Below are 22,666 nucleotides of genomic sequence, written 5' to 3'. Positions count from 1 at the left end.
TAACTGAATCAGCCATCATCCCTGATGTTCCTCCAATTCCTCCAAAGGTAAAATTTTTTTTTTATCTATTAACATACAAAGACAATCATATCGGCTCAATTGTTAAAATACTTAGCCAATATTGATTTCTAATTCTCGGCCACAACTATTATTGGCCGAAACAAACTTTAATAAAGCTTCCATCTCCAGGGGAAAAGAAAGAAATCAACTGCTCATGACACTTTAAAAAGAACAAGATTGAGCAAACGTAAGAAACAGGAAGTGGAAGAAAATCTAGAAAGCCTTCATCCTACAGAAGATGTGGCCGATGATCCCGTAATTAATGTGACTGACACTCCTTCTGATCATTCCTCAGATGAAAAAGAGGTAAAGATAACTGTACTTGAAATTTCTAAACTTTTCAATTAATATGGTCCTTAATTTCTTCTCTTTTGCAGCAATCTCCTCTTCTTGACTTGGTCTATAGCCCAGTTAGAAATTTCAGCCCTCTGAAGGATTTTCATGATCCCATTGAGGTGCCCTTCAATGTTCAAGTCACTCCTGCTAAAACTTTATCCCAGGGAGATAGCACAGCGGTTCAGCCAGAATTTCCTCCTCCAGAAACCAGTTATCAGCCACTTTTAGTGACAGACATAGCCGAATCATCTAAGGTATTGACTATCTCATGTCCCCAAAAAAAAAAAAAAAAACTTAAGATCTAATCTTTCCTCATTTTGTCAGGTTGTGTATGAGAAAACTCAAATTATTCCTTTATTTCCTCCACAAAAAGTTCCTGCTTCATCCCTATTAGCTTTGAGCAATTTTTTTAAGGATGTGGTGGTTTCAGTGACCGAAGAGAAAGAAAGTGAATCTTCTGGAGCCACCCCAGTCACTTCAACCAATATCCCTATACAATCCTTAGAAGAGACCAAAAAATCTTTACTTGAGATCTTGAAAAGGGATGCTGCTGATCTTCCTAATTTTGAAAGTGAACTCACAACAGTGCTTTCTACACTCAGCCAGTACCCAGACTTTCCGGTTGATCTTCAAGCCACTATTGCTACCTTTAAAGGCCAGCTACCAACTATGACCGATGATATTTTCCAAGCCAATGAAGCAATCAACCAATTCAACAAGAGTAAAAACAGGAAGGATACCCTTGCTAACCAATTGTTAATTCAAGCTTCCTCCTTTGAAAGAGTGAATACAGAGTTCATCGGCCTTGAGGAAAGAGAACATGTCCTTCAGAAAGAGATCGGCCAGATCCATGCTCGTAAGGCCATCTTGTCTGCTGAAGCTGCCACATTGCAGTTTGAAGCTCAAGACCTTGCTCACGAGCATGCAAATCTTCGTGGAGAATTACCTTAATTGGAAGAGTCAAAGAGGCAGGCCATGGTGGCCTTCAATCGGTCCTTAGTTATTTGGGCCGATTTCAAGGAAAAATTTGCAAACATATGAATTTTTTTTATATATATATTAGCTTCCTTTTGTGGCCATCTAAGTGTATGATCTTTAAATGATGTAATCTTTTACACTTCAATGAATAAATGGCCTTTTTTGTTACTCCAAACAAACATCAACATTCTAGCGAGAAAGAATTTATTAAAATAACCAAATCAGCCTAGAAAACTAGGCCGATTTTTATTACATAAAGGTACACATGGTCAGCCATAAGTACTGGCTAACACTAATTTTCCCTTTCAAAGATTGCCGGTACATACCTCTTGAGGTACTTGCCATTAATGGGATAGTCATGTAATCGGCCACTGAAATATTTCAGCCTATATGCTCCTCCACTTAAGACTTGATGGACTAAGTATGGCCCTTCCCATTTTTGGGACCACTTCCCATATTTCCTATCGACTTTACCCACTGGCAAAACAACTTTCCAAACCAAATCTTCTTCAGCAAAAGACTTAGGTTTTACCCTCTTGTTGTAGATCCTCATCACTTTCTTCTTGTGAGCTATGATATGATCCAAAGCATCCCTTCTAAATTCATCCAAATCTTCTAATTCTACCAACATTGCTTGAGTATAATCACCTGGAGTTAGATTATTTTGAAAAGCAACTCTGGCTGATTTAACCTTCATCTCCATAGGCAGAACAGCATCATGACCATAAGTTAACATGTATGGTGTAACTCCTGTGCCTGTTCTTTTTGAGTTCCTATAGGCCCATAAAGCTTCAGACAAAGTCTCATGCCACCTTCTTGGCTTATCTTTGATCATTTTTTCAATGATCTCAATTAGAATCTTATTTGAAGATTCGGCCTGGCCATTTGCTTGAGCATAGTATGGCGTAGAGGCTGACATATGAATATTCATGTTGTGGCCGAATTGTAGTACATCAGTTGCTCTAAATACTGTTGCATTGTCTGAAACAAGTGTTTCTGGAATCCCAAATCTGTGGATGATGTTTTGCTCCATGAAATTAATCACTGTTTGCTGATCAACCGCTTTGCAAGCCTTGGCCTCAACCCATTTAGTAAAATAATCTGTGGCAACAATCACCCAGTGATGGCCTTCGCTTGATGGTGGATTAAATTTTACCAATAAGGTCAAGGCCCCAACCTCTGAATGGCCAAAGTTTGATTATTGGCTGTAATTCTTTTGCTGGTACATTCTGAATCCGCCCGTGTCTTTGACAAGCTTGACAACCTTTTGAGTAATCTATGCAATCTTTTCTCATTCTCGGCCAATAATATCCATACCTGCGAATCAGCCATCTCATTTTAATCCCAGCTTGGTGAGCCCCACAGCTGCCCTCATGTACCTCGGCCATAACCTGAAGTGATTCCTCCTTGCTTATGCATTGTAGTAAGAGCCCATCTTCTAACCCTTTTCTGTATAGATCCCCATCTAGAAACACAAAGTTGATCGCTTTTCTTTTAATACTTCTATCAGCCTTGATGTTTGGATTTCAAAGGAACATTATAAATGGTATCCTCCAGTCATCGTCGGCCAAATCTTCTACATCAATTCTCCAAGTATCAAACATAGTATTTCTCAATTCGGCCGATGGCAAAGATCTTCGTGTTATCTTTATCAACTGATCTTCTATTCCGGCTGGTACTCTTATTCCAGAGGCTGCTTGAGCCATGCTGTTGGCCTCCTTATTCTGCCCTCTCGGCCAGAACTTAAGTTGAACATTATCAAATTGATTAATTAATGAAGTGGCCAGAGAATGAAACGGCCTTAATTGCCAACTTAGGCACTTAAAATCTTCAGAAATTTGGCTAAGGACTAAGTTTGAATCTCCCAAAATCTTTACATCTCTAACAGCCATTTCAATTAAAATCTCCAGGCCGATTATAAGTGCTTCATATTCGGCCTGGTTATTTGAACATTTAAAATCTAAAAAGAAAGAGAATGAAGCCTTTCTGCCAGCTGGCGAAATAATAACAATACCTGCTCCTGCTCCATCAGCCGTGCTTGATCCATCAAACATCAAGATCCAAGGAGTCAAGAATATAGCTGATGACTCCAATTCATCATAAACCCATGGATCAATATCAGTTGAAGGATGATCGGCCAAAAAATCAGCCAGAACCCTTCCTTTTAATGATTTTTGTGAGACGTAGATAAAATTGAATTCCATCAAAGCCAAAGCCCACTTACCTATTCAGCCAGTGATCAATGGCCTTGATAGCATATACTTGATTACGTTAGTCTGACAAAGAATGTAAACATCAACAGGCCGCATGTATACTCTCAACTTCATGGCCGAATAGTACAAAGATAAACAAAGTTTCTCAATTGAGGAATATCTGCATTCTACATCAGTCAGTATTCTACTCAGGTAGTAGACAGCCTGCTCCTTTCCATGTTCATTGTCTTGTGCGAGCATACTACTAATTGATTCTTCTGCGGCCGATAAATAAAGCTTTAACGGCCACTTCTTTCTTGGAGGCATTACAACCGGGGGGTTTGCCAAATACTCTTTTATTTTATCAAAGGCCTTCTGATGGGATTCGTCCCAATGAAATTTCTCATGTGACTTTAATTTCACTAAAGTCGAAAAGACATGCACTCGGCCAGCATGATTAGAAATAAATCTTCTAAGAAAACCTACCTGGCCGAGGAACCTTTGCACTTGTTTTTTGTTGGCTGGGGCCCTAGCATTTATAATAGCTTTGACCTTGTTCTGATCAACTTCAATACCTCGTTTATGTACCAAGAACCCCAAGAAATTCCCGGCTGAAACTCCAAATGCACACTTCAATGGGTTCATTTTCAATTTGTGAATCCTCATCCTTTCAAAGGCCCTTTTCAAGTGTTCCAAATGCTGTCTCTTGGCCGATGATTTCACAACCACATCATCTATATAAATTTCCATGAATCGGCCAATCATATCATGAAAGATAGAATTCATTGCCCTTTGATAAGTAGCCCCGGCATTTTTTAGGCCAAATGGCATCACAATCCACTCAAAAGTACCAATTGACCCAGGACATCTAAAAGCCGTTTTATGAACATCCTCCTTGACTAAATAGATTTGATTATAACCTGAATGGCCGTCCATAAAAGACAATATTTCATGCTTAGCGGCCGAATCAATAAGTTGATCGGCCACAGGCATTGGATATTCATCTTTTGGAGTGGCATTATTTAAATTGCGAAAATCCACACAAACTCTAAGTTTGCCATTCTTTTTCATTACCGGAACAACATTAGACAACCATTCAACATACCTAACTGTTCGAATAAATCCTGCCTTAAGAAGTCTTTCAATTTCTTCTTTAATTTTGAGCATTACTTCCGAAGACATCCTTCTTGGTGGTTGTTTATATGGCTGAAAATCTTTCTTGATCGGTAATCTATGTTCTACCAATTTTCTAGACAGGCCAGGCATCTCTTCATAACTCCAAGCAAAGCAATCCTTATATTCATTTAATAATTTAATCAAATCGGCCTGGAATTTAGGCTCAAGCAAAGCACTAACAAATAATGGCCGATTATCTTTTTTAGTACCAACATTTATTTCCAATAAAGGATCTTGCACCTCTGCTTTATTATCTTCCATCCTGGAAGGGGCTGACTCCAAATCTTCAAGTTGGATTGCATCCAGCTTTTTGAAACCTTCTTCAATTATATCGGCCGTGCTGGCCGATACCTCTTCATATAGTTGTTCTTCTCTGGCCAGTCTCTTCTCAGCCAGATATGCTTTCAGTCTGATGCAAGCGGCCCTGAAAGCTTGCCGCTTCTTTTCTTCATTGGTTTTGTGATCCATCAGTAACATCTTCAATGTCCTTGATGGTCGACCTGAAAATATCAATTTTCGGCTGAGCTGCTTCTGACAATAATTCTTTAATATCAGCATTAATTAAATTCTTCTTCATTGTTGCCGCTGCTGGTCGTCTCATCCTGTTAATGCCAACAAATTTGATAGGTACAACAGTTTCATCATAAAGTGCAGCCTCAGCCGAATACACCCTAGCTATAAAGGGTTTGTTATCGGCCTCAACAATTTTTACCTCATTTCCATCCCAAAAAATCAACATTTGATGCAAGGTTGATGGGATGCACATGTTAGGATGAATCCAATCTCGGCCTAAAAGGAGATTATAGGCCGCGGTTGAATCAATGATAAAGAAAGCCATAAAGGATGTCTTACCGCCAATAGTAATTTCCAAAGGTAGAATACCTTTGGTGTTACTAGATCCTCCATTAAAACCACTGATGGCCACGTCGGTTGGAACTACATCATCCATGGTTTTACCCAATTTCTTCAAAGTAGTTGATGGAATGACATTCACCACCGAACCATTGTCAACCAAAACCCTATTGATTGGCTGACCCTCAACCCATACTTTAACATACAACGGCCTCAACTGCTGTGTCATGGACAAAGGTGGTTTTTCAAAAATTATTTTATCGGCCTTAGATGGCTGATCCTGAGAGATCAATCCTGTCCCGGCCGATGAACTTGTCGAATCGTTCTTAATTTCTGAAGATTCAACCTTTTCCTCCTGCTTGGCTGACTCAACATCCCTGTTCACCGTTGGTTCTATCCTTGCTTCTAACACAGAAGGCAAAACAAATACCATGTTACAATTTACCTTATCCGGGAGAGAACCAAAACGAATTCTGTACTTGGCCGCATGCTTTGGATCCTGGTCGGGCTGATCATCTTTTTCTTCATAAAAGCATGCCTTATTCTCAAATGATGTAGCGACCTCCATGTCTTCAGCCACCACTGGTTCATTTTTTCTTTCTAGTTGATCATGGTCGATCTTGTCTTCTTTCCTTTTGAGTTCTGCATTTTTCCTTTGCATCCTCCTTTTTTGGGTACGTGTAGGAGGCTGCTTAGGAAACTTTGGATGACTTACTCGAGTCCATCTGCCATGGTCAACTAAAGGAGGTCTAACCGTTCTTACACGGCTAGATTCTTCTCCTTTTTGAACCCATATTTCTAACTGAATTGTTGGTTTCCTTTTGAAACTAGGATAAAAATGTTGTTCTGGCAGGACTCTATCGGCCAACGATGACCGAATGATTCTCACTGCCCTCGGCCCATTTTCTCTAAATATTGATCGATTGATTTCTTCGTGATTCTGTCTAGGCTGATGGCCTAACCTTTCATGGACACTGCGCTTTCTGGTTGATTGGAAATAGCCCCTCTTGTCTGAGTCATTCCTTCGGCCTTTGCAATTTGGACAACAACCATGGTTGATGAGGGCAATTTGAGCTTCTCTTAACTGAATTTCCAAGTCCTTAACTTTCTGCTCATCATTACTGGCCGATGAACTACCAAGAACTTTTGGTAATCTTTCCTGTCTACCATTATCAGCGGCTTTTTCAGTTGCCAGGCTGATTACATTGGTACTGACAATATTAGGAAATGGATCGCCATCGACCCCCATTACATCTGGCTTCTTTTCAGGGAATTTCAATACACCTTCATCGATAGATTTCTGCAATACATTTCTAAATACATAACAATTGTTAGTAGTATGATTCCATGAATTATGAAATTTGCAGAACTCTCTTCCTTTTAAATCATTGGTAGATGGTATATTGTGTCCTTTTGGCAGAACGATTTGTTTGTCGGCCAACAAATGATCAAAAATTTGTTCTGTTTTGGCCAGATCAAACGTATAAACCTTACCAGTATCAGCCATACCCTTCCTGGCCGATGAAGTCGATGGCTGAGTACCACTGGTGGATACATTTGGTTTTGTTAAAGCGTCACATACATAAGGTTTCTTTAGAATGACTTCGGCCAAATTAGCTTCAAAATCTTCCTCTTCGACCATATCAGTTGAATAAACTTCATAGTTGGGGTCCCTATAGTACGTACCTTTAGAGGAATTTTTTCGTTCTTTCTCCTCTTTGAGAACCAACTCATACCTGGTAGCTTTCTCGGCCAGGTCATACATGTCACGAAATGGAACTCCTTCAAACCTCTTCCGAAGTTCAAAATCAAGGCCGTTCAAAGCCAAACGAATGTACTCCTGTTCTGGAAGAGGTACACGACATCTTAATCTTGCTCTCCTGAATCTTGCAATGAATTTCTCGACCGATTCACTAGGCAATTGACTTAGCCTGGATAAATCGGCCAGAGTAGGTTCTGTCTCCGTACGGTAGAACTGATTGTGGAATAATTCCTCCATCTGTGGCCAATTAAAAACAGAGTTAGGAGGTAGACGAATATACCATGAAAAAGCTGCCCCTGTCAAAGAGTTAGGAAAAAGTCTCAATTTCAACCACGGGCTAACACTGGCCTCTCCACATTGAACCGTGAATCGGCCAATGTGTTCCACGGTCGATTGATTCCCCTCTCCACTAAAGGTTACAAAATCAGGGACTTTATATCCTCTAGGGAACTCAACTTGGTCTACCACTTCTGGATAAGGAGTTCTATAAATTGGTCGGCCGGCACCTCTAAGTTCCAGGCCATATTCTTCTGTGAGTAAATCAGCTAATTGTCTTCTATCTAACATGACTTGAGGTGGCTGATTTAATATTGGTGGTACCTGATTAAAAACTGACGGCTGATTAGCCGCTGGTTGATAGCAATTCGGCCAATCATATGGCTGATTAGCCATATTCTGCCCCCCGAGCCCTACCTGTGGCGGCACATGAGTATACAGTGGGTTCGGTGGCCTCCACCTGATCTGATTGCCCCCCGAATTCAAAGGCATCCGAGGAGGGTTTGGTAGAATTACCTGTGGCTGCGAACCTACTACTGGTGGCTGATTAGAACCTGCCAACGTAGGCTGAGGATAGCTTTCTGCCCAGGTGAGTAGCGTATGAACCGGCTGACTTGATGTTGCAACTGGTTGGAGTGTCACTACTGGCGACCATGGCTGTGATGTTTCAACGGCCCTCTCTGGCCGAGCAGCTTGTGATAGATTCGGCTGAGAAGCCGATTCCTGATTGTTGGAGCTGCTAGCTTGAGTCGGCTTGTTCAAAATAAAAGCTGAAAGTTGGGACATATTTTCATGCAAGTCATTGTAGCGTGCTCCCATCCTTCCCATTGCATCTACCAAGGAGCTAATCTGTGCTTGAAGTACGGCTAACTCATCAGTAGGACCTGCTGCAGAGTTCTCAGCCTGTACTGACTGATCGCCTTCCTCCAAATCTTCATCAGTAGCCACGGCCTTAGAATTTTTTGTGGGCCGCGGCATATTTGCCTCTTTTATAACACTCTAGTAGTGTCCCACCGGGCGTGCCAAAATGTGTTCGCGCGGTTTTTGTTCCTTACGCCAGTCGATGGACTCTTCGCGGGCGTGCCAGAGTATTTGTACAAAATACCCAAAATATGTAATTGAACACCAGCCTATCCCTTTTTTCGATGGCTGACTCTCAGGCGATTGTGTGGGAGAGAGACTAGTAAGAACTCCCAGCAAGGTTCTTTTATGCCTTGTTTGTAGCAAGGACTTTTTAGAGTGTCTAAAGAAATGCAACGGCTGATGAATGTTTGAATGGATGGAATGGCCGAGTGAAGACAGGTGGCAAGAACTTAATCGATCGCCGGCCGAACGTGATGGCGAGAACTTAATCAATCGCCATCAGTCAAACACAATGGCAAGAATTTAATCGATCGCCACTGAAACGTGATAGCAAGAATTTAATCAATTGCCATCAGCCAAGTAATGACAAGAATTTAATCAATTGTCACTACGATTCAATGGCAAGAATTTAATCAATTGCCATTAAATTAAAAGCCTAACTAAAATTGCGTAATTTAAATTGGCATAATTGAAATTGAAAGAAAGTAAATGGCTGAATTGAAATAGTTGACAATGATCTAATCAATTGCCATTAAATTGAAATAAAGTAACTGATAGGAAAAAATGACGTAGAGTCAATTGAAAACATTTTTAGTTGAAATGCATGTTTTGTGGTGGTGCTGGACAAGTTAGAAATGGAATACAATACTTCTATTTATAGAAGTTCTATCTCAACTTATTTTCCTAAGTTATTGCTAGAAAATCTCTCTTTCTTTGATTCTTTTTCTTCACAATTTGAACTCAGTCAAATCCTATTGTTATTCTGCTTCCTTTCTTGTTTTGTTTCAGTAGGAAATCTCTGTAAAAACAACCTTCCTCGATTTAATCACATGTAAGTTGCCGAGATATTGCTAAAACGTTGCTAGAAAGTTGCTGAAAAGTTGCTAATTTTTAGCAACTTCCTTTTATAAACTTGGCAGCCGTGTTCTATCCCAAGTGGCCCATCCTTTAGCGCCATATCAAGGCCACTTGTCACAATTAGATTTGTTCACTTCATGCTGCCAACCTTCTATACATGTCTTCAAAGCTTTCCTTCTTTCATAAAACTAAACTTCCTATTTTATAGGAATTTAGTTATTGAGTTTCATCCAAACTCTAGCCTTTTCCTTTTCTGTTAACATCCCATTTTGAAAAAAGTCAAATGTGAGTTGCTATATTTCAGCAACTGCCATATCATTAGGTGGCTGAAATATATCTTTCTATATTTGCTCCTAATATCTTCAAACTGGCCGATCCATTCTTGGACATGCTAAACCCTTATCGGCTTCCCATTGGTCCACGTCGCTGCTGAAGTGGCTGCCAAGTTTTGGTGCCAACAGATTGCACAAAGTGATGGTAGGAAATGAGATGGCAGTGTGGATTGTATGAAGGGAGAAAGAGATGTAATACCTGGATGAGAATGTGGATTCCTTCCAAGTGCAGAATGGAAGTGAGAAACAATCTCTTTTTTGATGTCTACCGTACCTCAGTGTCCAGCAGTTCCCCATTTGCTGTAGTAATGGAAGAAATTTTATTCCTGTTGAGTATTTTCAATTTTTAGGTCAATGGAGTTTAATGGCCATGATTAGAGGGTAGGCAAGTGAGATTATCTAAACTAGGGGGAATGCGGGCATAATTTACCCTAATATATATTTTTTTTTTTGGGAAATTAATTTACCCTAATATTGTTAGCTCCTAGTTATGAAACTCCATTTGTTTAATCGTTTAGAAAATTAAAGTGGGGAGAGTTTAATTTGTTAATAATTTACATCAATAATTCTCCAAATAGTTTAGAGGATACTTTTTTGTTTTCAATTTTTTTCCCAGTTCAAATAATTAAACACAAATAATATTATTCGAGGTTTGAGCATCTAACGAGTCATAGGAACTGCGCTAATGTCCATAAAGTTTAGAGACAATATTTGTTAGAAGGGTATATACACTTTTATGTTCCGTACGTAAAGACGACAAATCAAGTTGGTGTGGAAAAAAGAAAAGTCTAGCCCTTTGATTGATAGATTCTAATGATATAATCCGTTCTTTATTTCCTTCACACTCTATCAATAACAAACCTCAAATAATAGAGATGTAACAGATGAATTAATTTCTTCCATTTGCTTTGAAGCTATTGTTCCCTTTCCCTTAGTCATGCTAGCTACTAGATAGCAAACATTTTTCAATCATTCTCACGAAGATATAGCTCTAGTATTCACAAGATTATACAATCTAATAATTTTAGGAAAGAAAAAAAATAGATCACCCTTTGTTTTATTCGATCATAGATGTGTATCAAAGTCTCTTTGCCCCCACATAAAAACAAGGTTACTTGCTCCTTGTTTTGCAAGTTCTTGAAGATGATCATCCCAAAACTCCAAAGTATGATCATGGTACTCCTTGCTATATTGTTTGCTCCGTTGACCACCGGTCACACGCCGGCCAAGTGTAGCCGATCATGCGGTGGTATCTCCACCAAACACCTCCCCTCGCCGTTTGGCTTCTCCTCCGGCTGCCTATTCCGGCTGAACTGCACAGAAAACAACACCATGGTTGTCCAAAACTTTCCGGTCCAACTCGTGACATCCGAGACCATACTGATCAATCTTCCGGCCACATGCGGCCGCCCCATCGCCGCCCTGGGCGGCCTCTTCGGCCCTACCTACGCTCCGACGTCACGCAACGGAATTCTGTTGGAAAACTGCAGCACACCCATCAAGCCATGTATGATACCAACAACTACGGTGCAAACTCACTTTGAACTTCTTGGTTGTGACTCAAAACCTTATAACATTAGTTGTTACTCGGAGCCAAACAATTACAGTCAGTTCATTGACTATGATAACGTGATGAGGAGTGGATGTGGCTCTCTGTTTTCCGGGATATCGTCGGAGGCGATCGGTAATAGCTCCGGCGTGTCGTTGGATGTTCAGGTGGTTCAGTTGGGGTGGTGGCTTGAAGGGGACTGCAAGTGTTCTCCGAATTCAAATTGTACAAGAATTGTGTCTTCCACGATGAATGGACGGCCAGGATATCGGTGCTATTGCTTGGAAGGGTTTGAGGGCGACGGGTATCCAGCCGGTTCGGGCTGCCGGAAAGGTAAGTTTTACTTGCCGGAATTAATGAATTCTTGTCATGCATCTACATTAATCAGCATATCTAACTACTCCCTTGACCAAAATTCTTGTCACTTTTTTTTCAATTTAGTTGTCCCAAAATTAATGTCGAAAATTATTTCATTTTCAGTCAATTATAACTCGTCATAACAAAATAAAATTACCATTAATACATGTTATAATGTCATCATGCTATAATTCTTGCATAAGCACACAAGATTAGGACAGGTTGTTAAATACTTGAATGATATGGACTAGTAGTAGTTGTTGGAAATTTTTTTTTTGGTTAAAAAATTGACAAGTTGTTTTGGTCCCCCTATTTTTAAAAAAAATTATAGCTATTAATGATAATTTTTGTATAGAATCTTAAATTTGCTCTCCCTAAATATGTTTCAGAATTTTATTAACAGTAATTATTTATTGTTATTAATAGTAATTTTTTATTAAAAAAAAAAAAACTAAAGTTGACCTTCCAAAATTTATATAGTTCTCATTTATAGTTAATTATTTATGGAAATTAAAGATGATTTGTGAAATAAACTAATTATGACTCTTCAAAGTCTAATGAGCCTATTGGTATTGTCTTTAAAAATTCAAACTTAATAATAGAAGTGTTTATTATTTTGTAAGTCTTGCTAAATTAGTACTATATATATATATATATATATAAAAATTATTTTTTATGATTTAGAGAGAGAAACAAAAGGAAAAAAAATACTGGACTATCATTTATAGATTTGTTCTTAAAAATGTATATTAAGAATACACTAGAAAAAATAAATAAATAAATAAATTGTAATTATTTTATTTATTTATTAAATCTAACTTTATATTATTATTTGGCCCCAATTAAAATTTTCTAACTCGCCGCCGTCGGTTGGTCCGGAGTTCCCAAATTTTTAATTACTTTTAAAAAGTTGCTAATATTTTGAATAGCTCGCTAGTTTAAAAGGATTTTAATTTTTTTAAAGCATTTGAAATATTAAGTGGACTCCACTTGCTGTGACTTTTCAACTGATTACCTGAATTTATTGAGTTCAATAATTGTATTACAAAATTTATTTATTTTCTTTCCATTTGAAAAATAATAATTGAAGAACCTAATTGTCAACATGATTGTTGGGGTCATATTAAATATTCATTGAGAAAGACTCTCTCATTGAGAAAGGCTTTTTTTGAATATTCATTGAAGAATATTTTTGAATATTCTGAATTTTTAAATATTCTAAATTTTTGAATATTCATTAAGAAAGACTTCCTTGCACTTTAATATTTATACTTTAATATTTAGTTATTTCTGTGATCAATTAATTATATTAGGGTCACATAATTAATTTTTGAATATTTCGTTATTTTGTTATTTCTGTATCTTTTGTTATGTGAGTTTCGCGTTGCGTCTCTTAATACTTAGAGCCCATAATTAAATTCGTTCTGAATAAAGGTTTGTTAGAATATTAATTATATTCTGTAATTACAGAATGGTTGACACTAAAAAAAGGAGAAAGTCCGAAACAAAAGCAATAGAATTTTGAAAAAATGAGGAAGAGTTCTCTGCTAAGTAAGAGAATAAGTACTTGATTCGTATTCGAATTGTATTCGATTTCTCTGCTAAAGAAGAGTTCAAAATTTAAAATTAGGAATCAAAGATTTTAATAAGAGATTATATAGTATCAAAAAATGAGGATATCGAATCTTGAAAATGAGTGATTACATAAAAAAAAATATATTATTTGTTAAAATAATTAGCGGTGTTTTCATCTCTAACGATGAGACTTGAGAGGCATTCTTCCAGAATCTAGATATTGTATTCACGATAACATTGAGTGGGTCAGAGTTTCAGTATTTAATAAAATACCATGTTATCACGGACACAATTAAAAAAATATCATATTCATGATCCTGATACTGCCAAGTGGAACATATTTTTAGGATTAGACAACTAAACTTAATTTCACTCTCCTCCTTGTATTCTCAATCAAGATAAAAAATGGCTATCGCGACCCGGAACTGACTGCTGCTTATATAAATAATGTATTTTTTAGATATAGTTGAGATATATAAACTTTTCTTGTATCATGAAGTTTTTACTTTTAAAAAAAAATGCAAAATAATAATAATATTGAGATAGCAAATGGTGGGAACAATACCTTGAATTGAAATTATACGCACATGTCATAATAACATGGGTCATAAAAGTACAAGAGATGATTAAATATAAGAAACCACACATTTGACAGCATGAATTGGATTTTATGGTCCGTGACTTGTTTAGATGAATTGGATTTTAGTAAGAGCGCATATAATCCACTGATTAAGAATTAATATTTTAAGGTTAAATACACCCTTATGATTTGTAATGATGATTAATTATAAGAAACCACACATTTGACAGCATGAATTGGATTTTATGGTCCGTGACTTGTTTAGATGAATTGGATTTTTGTAAGAGCGCATATAATCCACTGATTAAGAATTAATATTTTAAGGTTAAATACACCCTTATGATTTGTAATAATTACAAAAAATTTCTCTATAATTTTTAAAATTACACTCACCCCTCATAATAATAATACATTATTACACAGACTAATAATTGTATATAATGTTAAAAAAATATGAGGGTATTTTGGTAATTGAATGTTGTCTTATAACATTCAAAATGTTTTCCACTTTAACCAGCAAATTCTGTCCTTGACTCGTGTTGAATGTTAAAAAATATATATATTTATGTGTAAAAAATGTTTCATTGTTAGGTGAGGTCAATGTAATTTTAAAAAATAAATAAATAAATAAGAGAGATTCTTGTAATTATGATAAATTATAAGTGAAATTCGTATAATTTATTTATATTTTAATTACCATAAAAATAAAAATAAAAAACAAATTAATACTTTATTTTTTTCGGTAAATAAAATTATATTAAAACCAAAAACGTCTATTTAATTTTAATTTTTTTTTTTTATAATATAACGTCTCTATAATTACAAATAAGGACAACCAAACCCAAGAGGAACCAGTAAGTATTGTCCTGATATCAATCCATTTATGTTCAATCAATAATATCGAGCCAAGGGTTTTGATCAAACTTTCATATGAGGTCCAGCTGTTAAAACCAACCTAATCTATTTGCCTAGTCCCTCCAATTTTTCTTTCCAACATTAGTTCGGTGGTGCTATTTATTTAAACTAAGCAAAGAGAACAAGTCACAATGATGCATTAAAGGGAGGGACCCTATATCTCAAGGGATGGACCCTCCTATTATTTTGATTTCTACTTGTAAAGAAACCTCATTGTCCATGTCCTATATCGCAAAGATGTCAATATCATATATGTTGTATAAAAATATCCAAATGATTGAATACAGATTCTCAATTTTAATATATATATATATATGTGATCCTAAAATCACTTTGTACCACTAAAGCAATGAAGCTTTCGGGATTCTTACTTGATTAATCTATGCTAAGATGATTGGAATTTCACAGTGGAAGAAATACTAACGCGGTCAATAATGACTTGACTTCTAAAAATGGTAGTGTTCTTTAATAGCTAAGATAAAAAGTTAATAAAGTTATAGTGTATTCCGTTAGATATAATTAGAGTCTTTAAATTAAAATTAATAGAATTTGAAAATTTTTGTTCAATTTTTTTAATTATTTTTTTAAAATTTTACAAATTCTAATTTCAAGATTCCAATTGTATGTAACCGAATACACCTTTAAACTAGTCCGTTGGAGTTTGTAACTTAATTTAAATAGCATAATTTACTCCTTAGATAGAAATATAGTGTGTAAATTAATTTATTTATATGTTGCTTGTATAAGTTATATATTGTTGTGTATCATGTTGTTTATTATGTTATTTTTTTCAAATATTAAAAGTTGGTTTTTTGAATTTTATAATGCAAACAGCCTCTCCGGAATGCAACTTTGCAAACTATATGACAGGCAAATGTGGTGGTACAGCTAGAATTGGTGTTTTGGTTGGAGGTAATCCTTCTTCTCACTAGCTGTTGAAGAAAAATCAAAGAAAATTCACTAGTTTGCAACTTCAAATGAACTTTCATTTTGTGAAACCGAATTATTTTTCCAAAACTCACATACTCATATTAATCCTATAAAAACTTCAATCTGTTGGGAAACGTGCTAGTTTTAAAAACTTTTCGAGGGATTTAAATTCATAGATCTTGATTCATCACATAGAGACAAGTTTTATGCAAAAAATAAAATAAAATATGATGTATTATTCAACTAAAAGATTGAATACTTACATCAAGGTTTGAGTAAACCTCAGATCTCTCCTCTAAAGTGAATGTTCTCACTTATTGTAGATCCCTTTTGCTAGACATCTTTTCCATGGATCTCCATCTTCTTGGTAATGGTCTTACCTTTAGGAATCACTCATAAGCCTCCTTGAATGACCTTGGAAAACTAGGCTTGTGGGAGCCTCCATTAGATGAGAACATAAACCCTAATTTTCTAGAGAGAGAAAATTTATTCCTTTTTCCTTCTCATAAAAATCACCCCTTAAAATATACATAGACCATGTATATTTATAGGCAACATAAAAATAAAGAAAAGGAAACAACAAATCCTTCTCCATCTCTAATTCATATGTCTCAAATCTAATATGATTCCAATATCAAGTTGGGCTATGAGTGAGAATCCATTGGGCCTATTATTTTATTGGCTACAATGAATTAATAATTGGCCCGGTCCATGGACCCAATTCAATTAATTCATAAATTAATTTCTACTCCACTAAAAGAAATTAATTGAACTCCAATTAAATAATAAATAACCTCTAAGTCAATATTGCACTTTGACCCCTCTATGCATAATTAGTTATCGGATAAATATAGCCATCAATCCGACTACTTAATTAATATATTTATTTTGGTACCTTTGATTATTTCTGGCTCGATCACAATAAAACATTTGTTTGACAAAAATAATAATTTAAATAAATAAATATATAATAAATCATTTTGTCTAAAAACACACGAAGGCCTTCGAATTTACTTTGTGATCAACCATAATCAATACAAAATAAATACAAGTAGCAATGATGCAAATATTGAAAATATAACCCTCTAACTATTAATTACATAACTACCCAAAGTGTCGGTCTAAGGATCCCGAAGAATCCGCCGAACAAATCAAAGTAATTATTAATTAATAAAAGAGTCTATACTTTTCTCATGCTTAAGAGTCAAATGCCATGACGGTGATAGGGAGTAATTGCATACGACGGCTCTCGCAATATATCTCAACCTAACGCGGATCCAGTTCAAGTCTTAATTAATTATGAGTCCATCCATAATTACCGACTATGAACAATTTATAGTTACTATTTATATATCATGCATTGATTGTCATCACATACATATATATAAATATTTCTTGTAATTAACTGGACACTATCAATTTCATAGTGAATTGAAACATAATACATTGAATTCACCAATTATATAAATCATAAATATTTCAGATATGTCAGGAATATATGTCAATACAATCCAGATAGGAATTTGCTATGCCAGGGCATATAAATCCCAACACAACCATCCACTATTGTTGTTGAAGACTATCCCCCTCTCATACAATTTTCTGAGCCCGGTCACTGGTAGTGAGTATAACCCTTGGTTGTGGAACCGATAATAATGGCACCGAAAGTGAGATGACTTGGGATAGGCAATCATAGTTTGCAAGATTTTCCAAAATTATGAACTATTCTCTAAGCCACTTTATCTGAAGTGTTAACTTTTAGTTGCATGTCTCGCTCTGCCACTGTCCCTACATGGCATTTTTTTGTTCTGCAAAGTTCTTGAGAAAACATTTGCTTTTTCTCTTGCATTACAATCATAGGACCATTTTGATACAGTGAAAGGGCACAATGGTAATGATTTTGTCATTAGAGTGGCACAATTCTTGACCACTTTTGAATGCAGATTTTTGGGTATCCATTATCCATTATGATCTGACATTACCTTAAAATATGAGGATTTGATTCAGTATGCCAAGATTCTACTCCATGCAATTCAACCCAATGTAGATTGTGTTTAACAAACAAACATGTTCATCGATAATGATCTTAGAGTCATGATATTACGGCCAGTTTATTTGGGTCTCACCTCCGGCCATCAATGACCATAACTGTTTTACTTGACAAATACATTTAACTAAGTAGGTGTGAATATCATTTTCAATGATTTTGTCAACCAGTGAATAGGACTATGATTATGCATATATATATTGAAATTTGAAAGGTAAATTGAGGTTCAAAACTTTATGTCAACCAATATTCCTAAGGTGTGGAAATCTGCTGTTTCAGGTGTTGCAGTAGCTGCTTTGATGGTCAGTTTGGGAATAATATATTGTTTGGTTAGACGACGCTCCGATTTGAGAACTAGGTACAGAACACTGAAACATATATCTGAAACGATGGACATCAGCATTCCTATATATCCCTACAAGGAAATTGAGAGAGCCACAGATAGTTTTTCAGACAAACAGCGGCTTGGAATGGGAGGCTACGGAACAGTTTACTTGGGAAAACTCCACACCAACGAGTGGGTTGCCATTAAAAGGATCAAACACAGAGATACTGATAGCATTGAGCAAGTAATGAACGAGATCAAGCTCATCTCTTCCGTGAGCCACCCAAACCTTGTTCGTCTCCTAGGTTGCTCGATTGAATATGGTGAACAAATTCTTGTGTACGAGTTCATGCCGAATGGAACATTGTCTCAGCATTTACATGGAGAGAGAAGTGACGGACTTACGTGGCCAGTTCGGCTCACCATTGCCACGGAGGCAGCTCAAGCCATATCATATCTCCATTCTGAAATGAACCCTCCCATATACCATAGAGACATCAAGTCCAGCAACATACTTTTGGATTACAACTTCAAAACCAAAGTCGCCGATTTTGGTCTTTCTAGGCTTGGAATGATCGAATCGTCCCACATTTCAACTGCCCCGCAGGGTACTCCCGGTTATCTTGATCCCCAGTACCATCAGGACTTTCATCTCTCTGATAAAAGTGATGTTTATAGCTTCGGAGTAGTCCTCGTGGAGATCATAACAGGGTTAAAAGCGGTGGACTTTTCACGGCCCAACAATGAGGTAAATTTGGCAGCTCTTGCTATTGATAGGATCAAGAAAAGGAGTTTGGAGGAGATAATAGACACTTCGATTGAGCCACACGGGGATGCTTGGACACTTTCCTCAGTGCACAAGGTGGCTGAGGTAGCTTTCCGATGCCTCGCGTCTCATAGAGACATGAGGCCTTCAATGACGGAAGTAGCAGCTGAATTGGAGCAAATCAGGCTTAGTAGATGGGCATCATCAGAAGAGAACATCACAGCTTCTTCAAAGCCATCCTCCTCTTGCTCTTCGTCTTCTGATATAAGCGAAAAACCACTAACCGCGACATTAAAGAACGCGGAATTGAATAATGGAGGTTTATTTGCACTGCAGATTGAGTCTGATAGTATGAGTTCAGTGGAAAAAGTAAACGAGTTTTCTCCCGTTTCTGTGCAGGACTCATGGGCAAGTGAGCAAAGCTTGCCATCATCAAACAGTATGGTCAGTCATGTAATTCAGTGATCTAAAGTTGTTCCTTTTTTCTTTCCTTTTTAATGTATAGACAAGTACCATTTTGATTAGCACTGGCTTGTTGGCATTACTATTCATGTCTTTCACTTGGACCACTACTTTCCAATTTCCACATGAAAGCATTCCCAAGAGTCGTGGTACGCTTGATGAGATTCGTTATTGCACTGGACGAAATCCAACTCACGCTAATGGTGGGATTCATTCGACGTCGTTCAACCATACCGGAATCGGGCCTGAAAGTCCAATTTCGATGCTTAAATCTCCCAAATAAAACATTTTAAGAAAAAAATTCAATTTCGAATATAAAAAACAGACTGATATAATTGTCATTTCTAGATTTATTTATTTACTTATTTTTAAGTATGAACTGATCAGTTTCTTCAATTTTGTGGAATTAAAAGGCACAATTCACATATTTGCTTCACTGTAAAACAGTTCACCCCAATTAGCTTAAAAAGTTAAAATATTCATATACATACCAAAAGATGGATATGATATACACTTACATCTCTCCATTTCACAAAGTCACAAACTCTAAACTAGTGTGGGGGGCTCACCCCACTCAACCCATAATCTTTCCAGATTCTCTTTTTATCCTGTTTTAGCTAACAGTCACCCACTATTTTACAGCAGACAGAGCCTATTTCACGTGATACCCCCACCCTCCACTTTCCCAAACTACCCCTCCACTCCCAAATGACTTTGATCAGAAACTGGCTCTCTTCAGAGAGGTGAACGTAACGGAAGCGCCTAACGCCGACTTACCCACCTCGATCGCGAGCGAATCGTAACGGAGGAACAATTCCACCACCAACAATCTCGACATCAAGACCACGAAATCTTTTCCGGCACACTGTTTGTTCCCCGCCGTGGGAGACTCGGTCTCGGGACCGTTTGACCATAGAACGTGCTTCAGCAGCCTCTCTCCTTCCTCACCCACGAACCGATCCGGGACAAATTCTTCGGCTCTGTCGAATATCTTCGGATCCTTCGTCGCGAACGGTTGGAACCCGAATAGCATTTCACCTTCTTTGACCTCAAACGCAGCGTCGTGAGACTCTATCACCAGGTCGCGTTTTGCCCGGCCGAACTGTAACGGTACGGGCGGTTCGATCCGGAGCGCTTCGAACACGACGGACTGCATCAACGGCATCTGTTCCATGGCGGCCATCGTCACATTTCCGCCGTTGGATCTGACGGCCGATCGGATCTCCTCCGCCAATTGGGTGTGCAGTTTGACCCCTGCTCGGCCGATCCATTTTATCATGTTGGGGAAGAAGAGTTTCATGCCACCGAAGGAATTAAAGCACGTAGCGAATAAGAGGTTGTGGCAAGCTTCGTCTCTCGAAACGCCGAGCCTCTCGGCCTCGTCGAGAATCGGAGTCGATGAGTCGTAGAAGAAGTCGTAGAGTCTCTGGTAGTCCTTTTTGATGAGGAATGGTGGTAGAGGGAAGGTGTGGAGGAGAGCTTCTTCTAGAAGCTTCGGCAAGCCGAGGACGAGTATAGGACTGAGTTGGAACAACACCCATTTGCTGATCAATTGTGGTCCGTCGGTTCCGAGTTTGGTATCGGCAGGGTTGGTCCCGAACAGAGACCGAGCCAGGAAGTTGAAGGAGGCTTGATCGTTAGCTCCGCCGAAATCGGCTCTGCCATCAGTGGCTAGCCCACTCTCTAGGGTTTCGAATAGCTCGGTGAAGGTGTTGTGAAACTCCGGTATGACCCTATCGCGACTAGATTTCAAGAGGAAGAACATGAGTCGCTTGAGCTTGCCGTGACTCGGCTCGGACGGGTCGAGATAGGAGAGGACTCGGTAACCGCCGGTGAGTTCAGTGGAGGGCATGTAGGTCCCAGTGAAGAGGTCCTTCTTCTCGACCTTGGTCACGTCGAAGAGAACCGGAAAGCTCTTGCCGTCGAGGAGGACGACGACGTTTGGGTTGGAGGAAATGAACGGACCGGGTGGCATGTTGACCCGGTACACGGTTGATTGGTACTTCTGAACTCGGGACTTGAAGTACTCGTTTCGGCCTTGATTGTAAAAGTAATCCAGTCGGTCTTTGATGGGACCCACAAATGGAAGGCCGTAGTTTCCTGGGATTCTCCGGATCGGAAGCTTTTTGGTGGGCTCCGGCGGCGCCACCGTAGCCGGAGGTGGTGGCGGCGGCGGCACATACGGTTTCTCTGATATGGAAGCGGAGATCGGACGGACAGCGAGTCTACGAGTTGAGGCCTTGGACGAACGCTTTGATGGTGTTTGGGAAGGAAATTGCAATTGAAGAGAAGAGAAAGGTAGAGAAGACGAAGCCATTAGTTTGAATGGGTTTGTAAATTAGGTTTAGTCTGTGTGATGATGTGCGGGAAGCACCAAACAGGTCTATATATATATATATATATACACAGGTATATACATACATGTGTAAACATGGTCGTCGCGTAAAGTCGTATTCATTTACACAGAATGATAGTGGTCACCGGGGGCACATGAGAATTGTATTACTCAATGATGGATGCCAAGTCATGAAAGGTGTGCAGTAGTTTACACACATGTAACCTAACCTTTTTCTCCATTTTCATCATGAATCGTCCAACATTTTTTTCACTCCATCTGTCCTATAATTTTTGGGATTGTTTGGACAATTCAATCCAAAGACAAAAAGCGCACTTCACAAGATTCATTTTTAATGTGTCGTTTTCGTGCTCCCTGGTTACAGTCATTCTCAATCTCCGTGCTTTTCCTCAAATTCAAACTATTTGTAACTTATTTTTTTGCTGACTTAATCCATAATTGATACATTTATTTAATCGTATCAATGTTAAATAATAATTTAATAATATTGTACCTGTTTGTTTCAACATAAAATATTTTTCAAAAAAAATATTTTTTTTCTGGTAAAATATTATTATTATTAATTTTTTTTTTTTTTTTGTCAATGTTTGGCAAACTTCTACGTTGAGGTTGAGATTGAGGTCGAGTTTATGGGGCGCGTCATATAAAATAACTTGCTAAAAATTGATAGATAAGTTATTCACGAGAAAATAAAAAAATATTTTTTGAAAAATTTTTTACGTCCAAACAAACGGAGCCTTAATGTTTTGATTAATGCTATTCAACGGTCGGTCAATGATTTTTTTAAACATGTGCAATGACACCCCTAAGGTTTTAAACATGTGCATTGACATTCCCTCCCGACCTCTGGAATCATATGAAATTATCTTTAAACCATTTGATTTGTCAACAATTCTATT

General features: G+C 37.7%; 3 protein-coding genes across 3 annotated transcripts; 1 reads left to right on the top strand and 2 right to left on the bottom strand.

Moving 5' to 3' along the window:
* Positions 1-1,666: 1,666 nt before the first annotated feature.
* On the bottom strand, positions 1,667-3,578 carry LOC132277509 (uncharacterized). The gene is made up of 2 exons (XM_059779362.1): positions 3,389-3,578; positions 1,667-2,553 (listed from the first exon to the last, which is right to left on the bottom strand). The coding sequence occupies exons 1-2, from the start codon at positions 3,576-3,578 to the stop codon at positions 1,667-1,669; spliced, it is 1,077 nt and encodes a 358-aa protein (XP_059635345.1).
* Positions 3,579-10,741: 7,163 nt separating this feature from the next.
* LOC132279405 (wall-associated receptor kinase-like 14) lies at positions 10,742-19,545 on the top strand. The gene is made up of 3 exons (XM_059781362.1): positions 10,742-11,787; positions 15,716-15,793; positions 18,138-19,545. Exons 1-3 carry the CDS (start codon positions 10,977-10,979, stop codon positions 19,412-19,414), a joined length of 2,166 nt encoding a protein of 721 aa, XP_059637345.1. The 5' UTR covers positions 10,742-10,976; the 3' UTR covers positions 19,415-19,545.
* A 323-nt stretch (positions 19,546-19,868) lies between these two features.
* On the bottom strand, positions 19,869-21,989 carry LOC132278558 (allene oxide synthase 1, chloroplastic-like). The gene has a single exon (XM_059780372.1). It carries the CDS (start codon positions 21,726-21,728, stop codon positions 20,130-20,132), a length of 1,599 nt encoding a protein of 532 aa, XP_059636355.1. The 5' UTR covers positions 21,729-21,989; the 3' UTR covers positions 19,869-20,129.
* Positions 21,990-22,666: the final 677 nt, after the last annotated feature.

This window comes from Cornus florida, unplaced genomic scaffold (assembly GCF_030987335.1).
Source record: "Cornus florida cultivar Cherokee Brave unplaced genomic scaffold, ASM3098733v1 CherokeeBrave_3.0.0_Hap2_Chr10, whole genome shotgun sequence".
Taxonomy (NCBI): domain Eukaryota; kingdom Viridiplantae; phylum Streptophyta; class Magnoliopsida; order Cornales; family Cornaceae; genus Cornus; species Cornus florida.
This window is presented reverse-complemented; position numbering and strand designations above follow the sequence as displayed.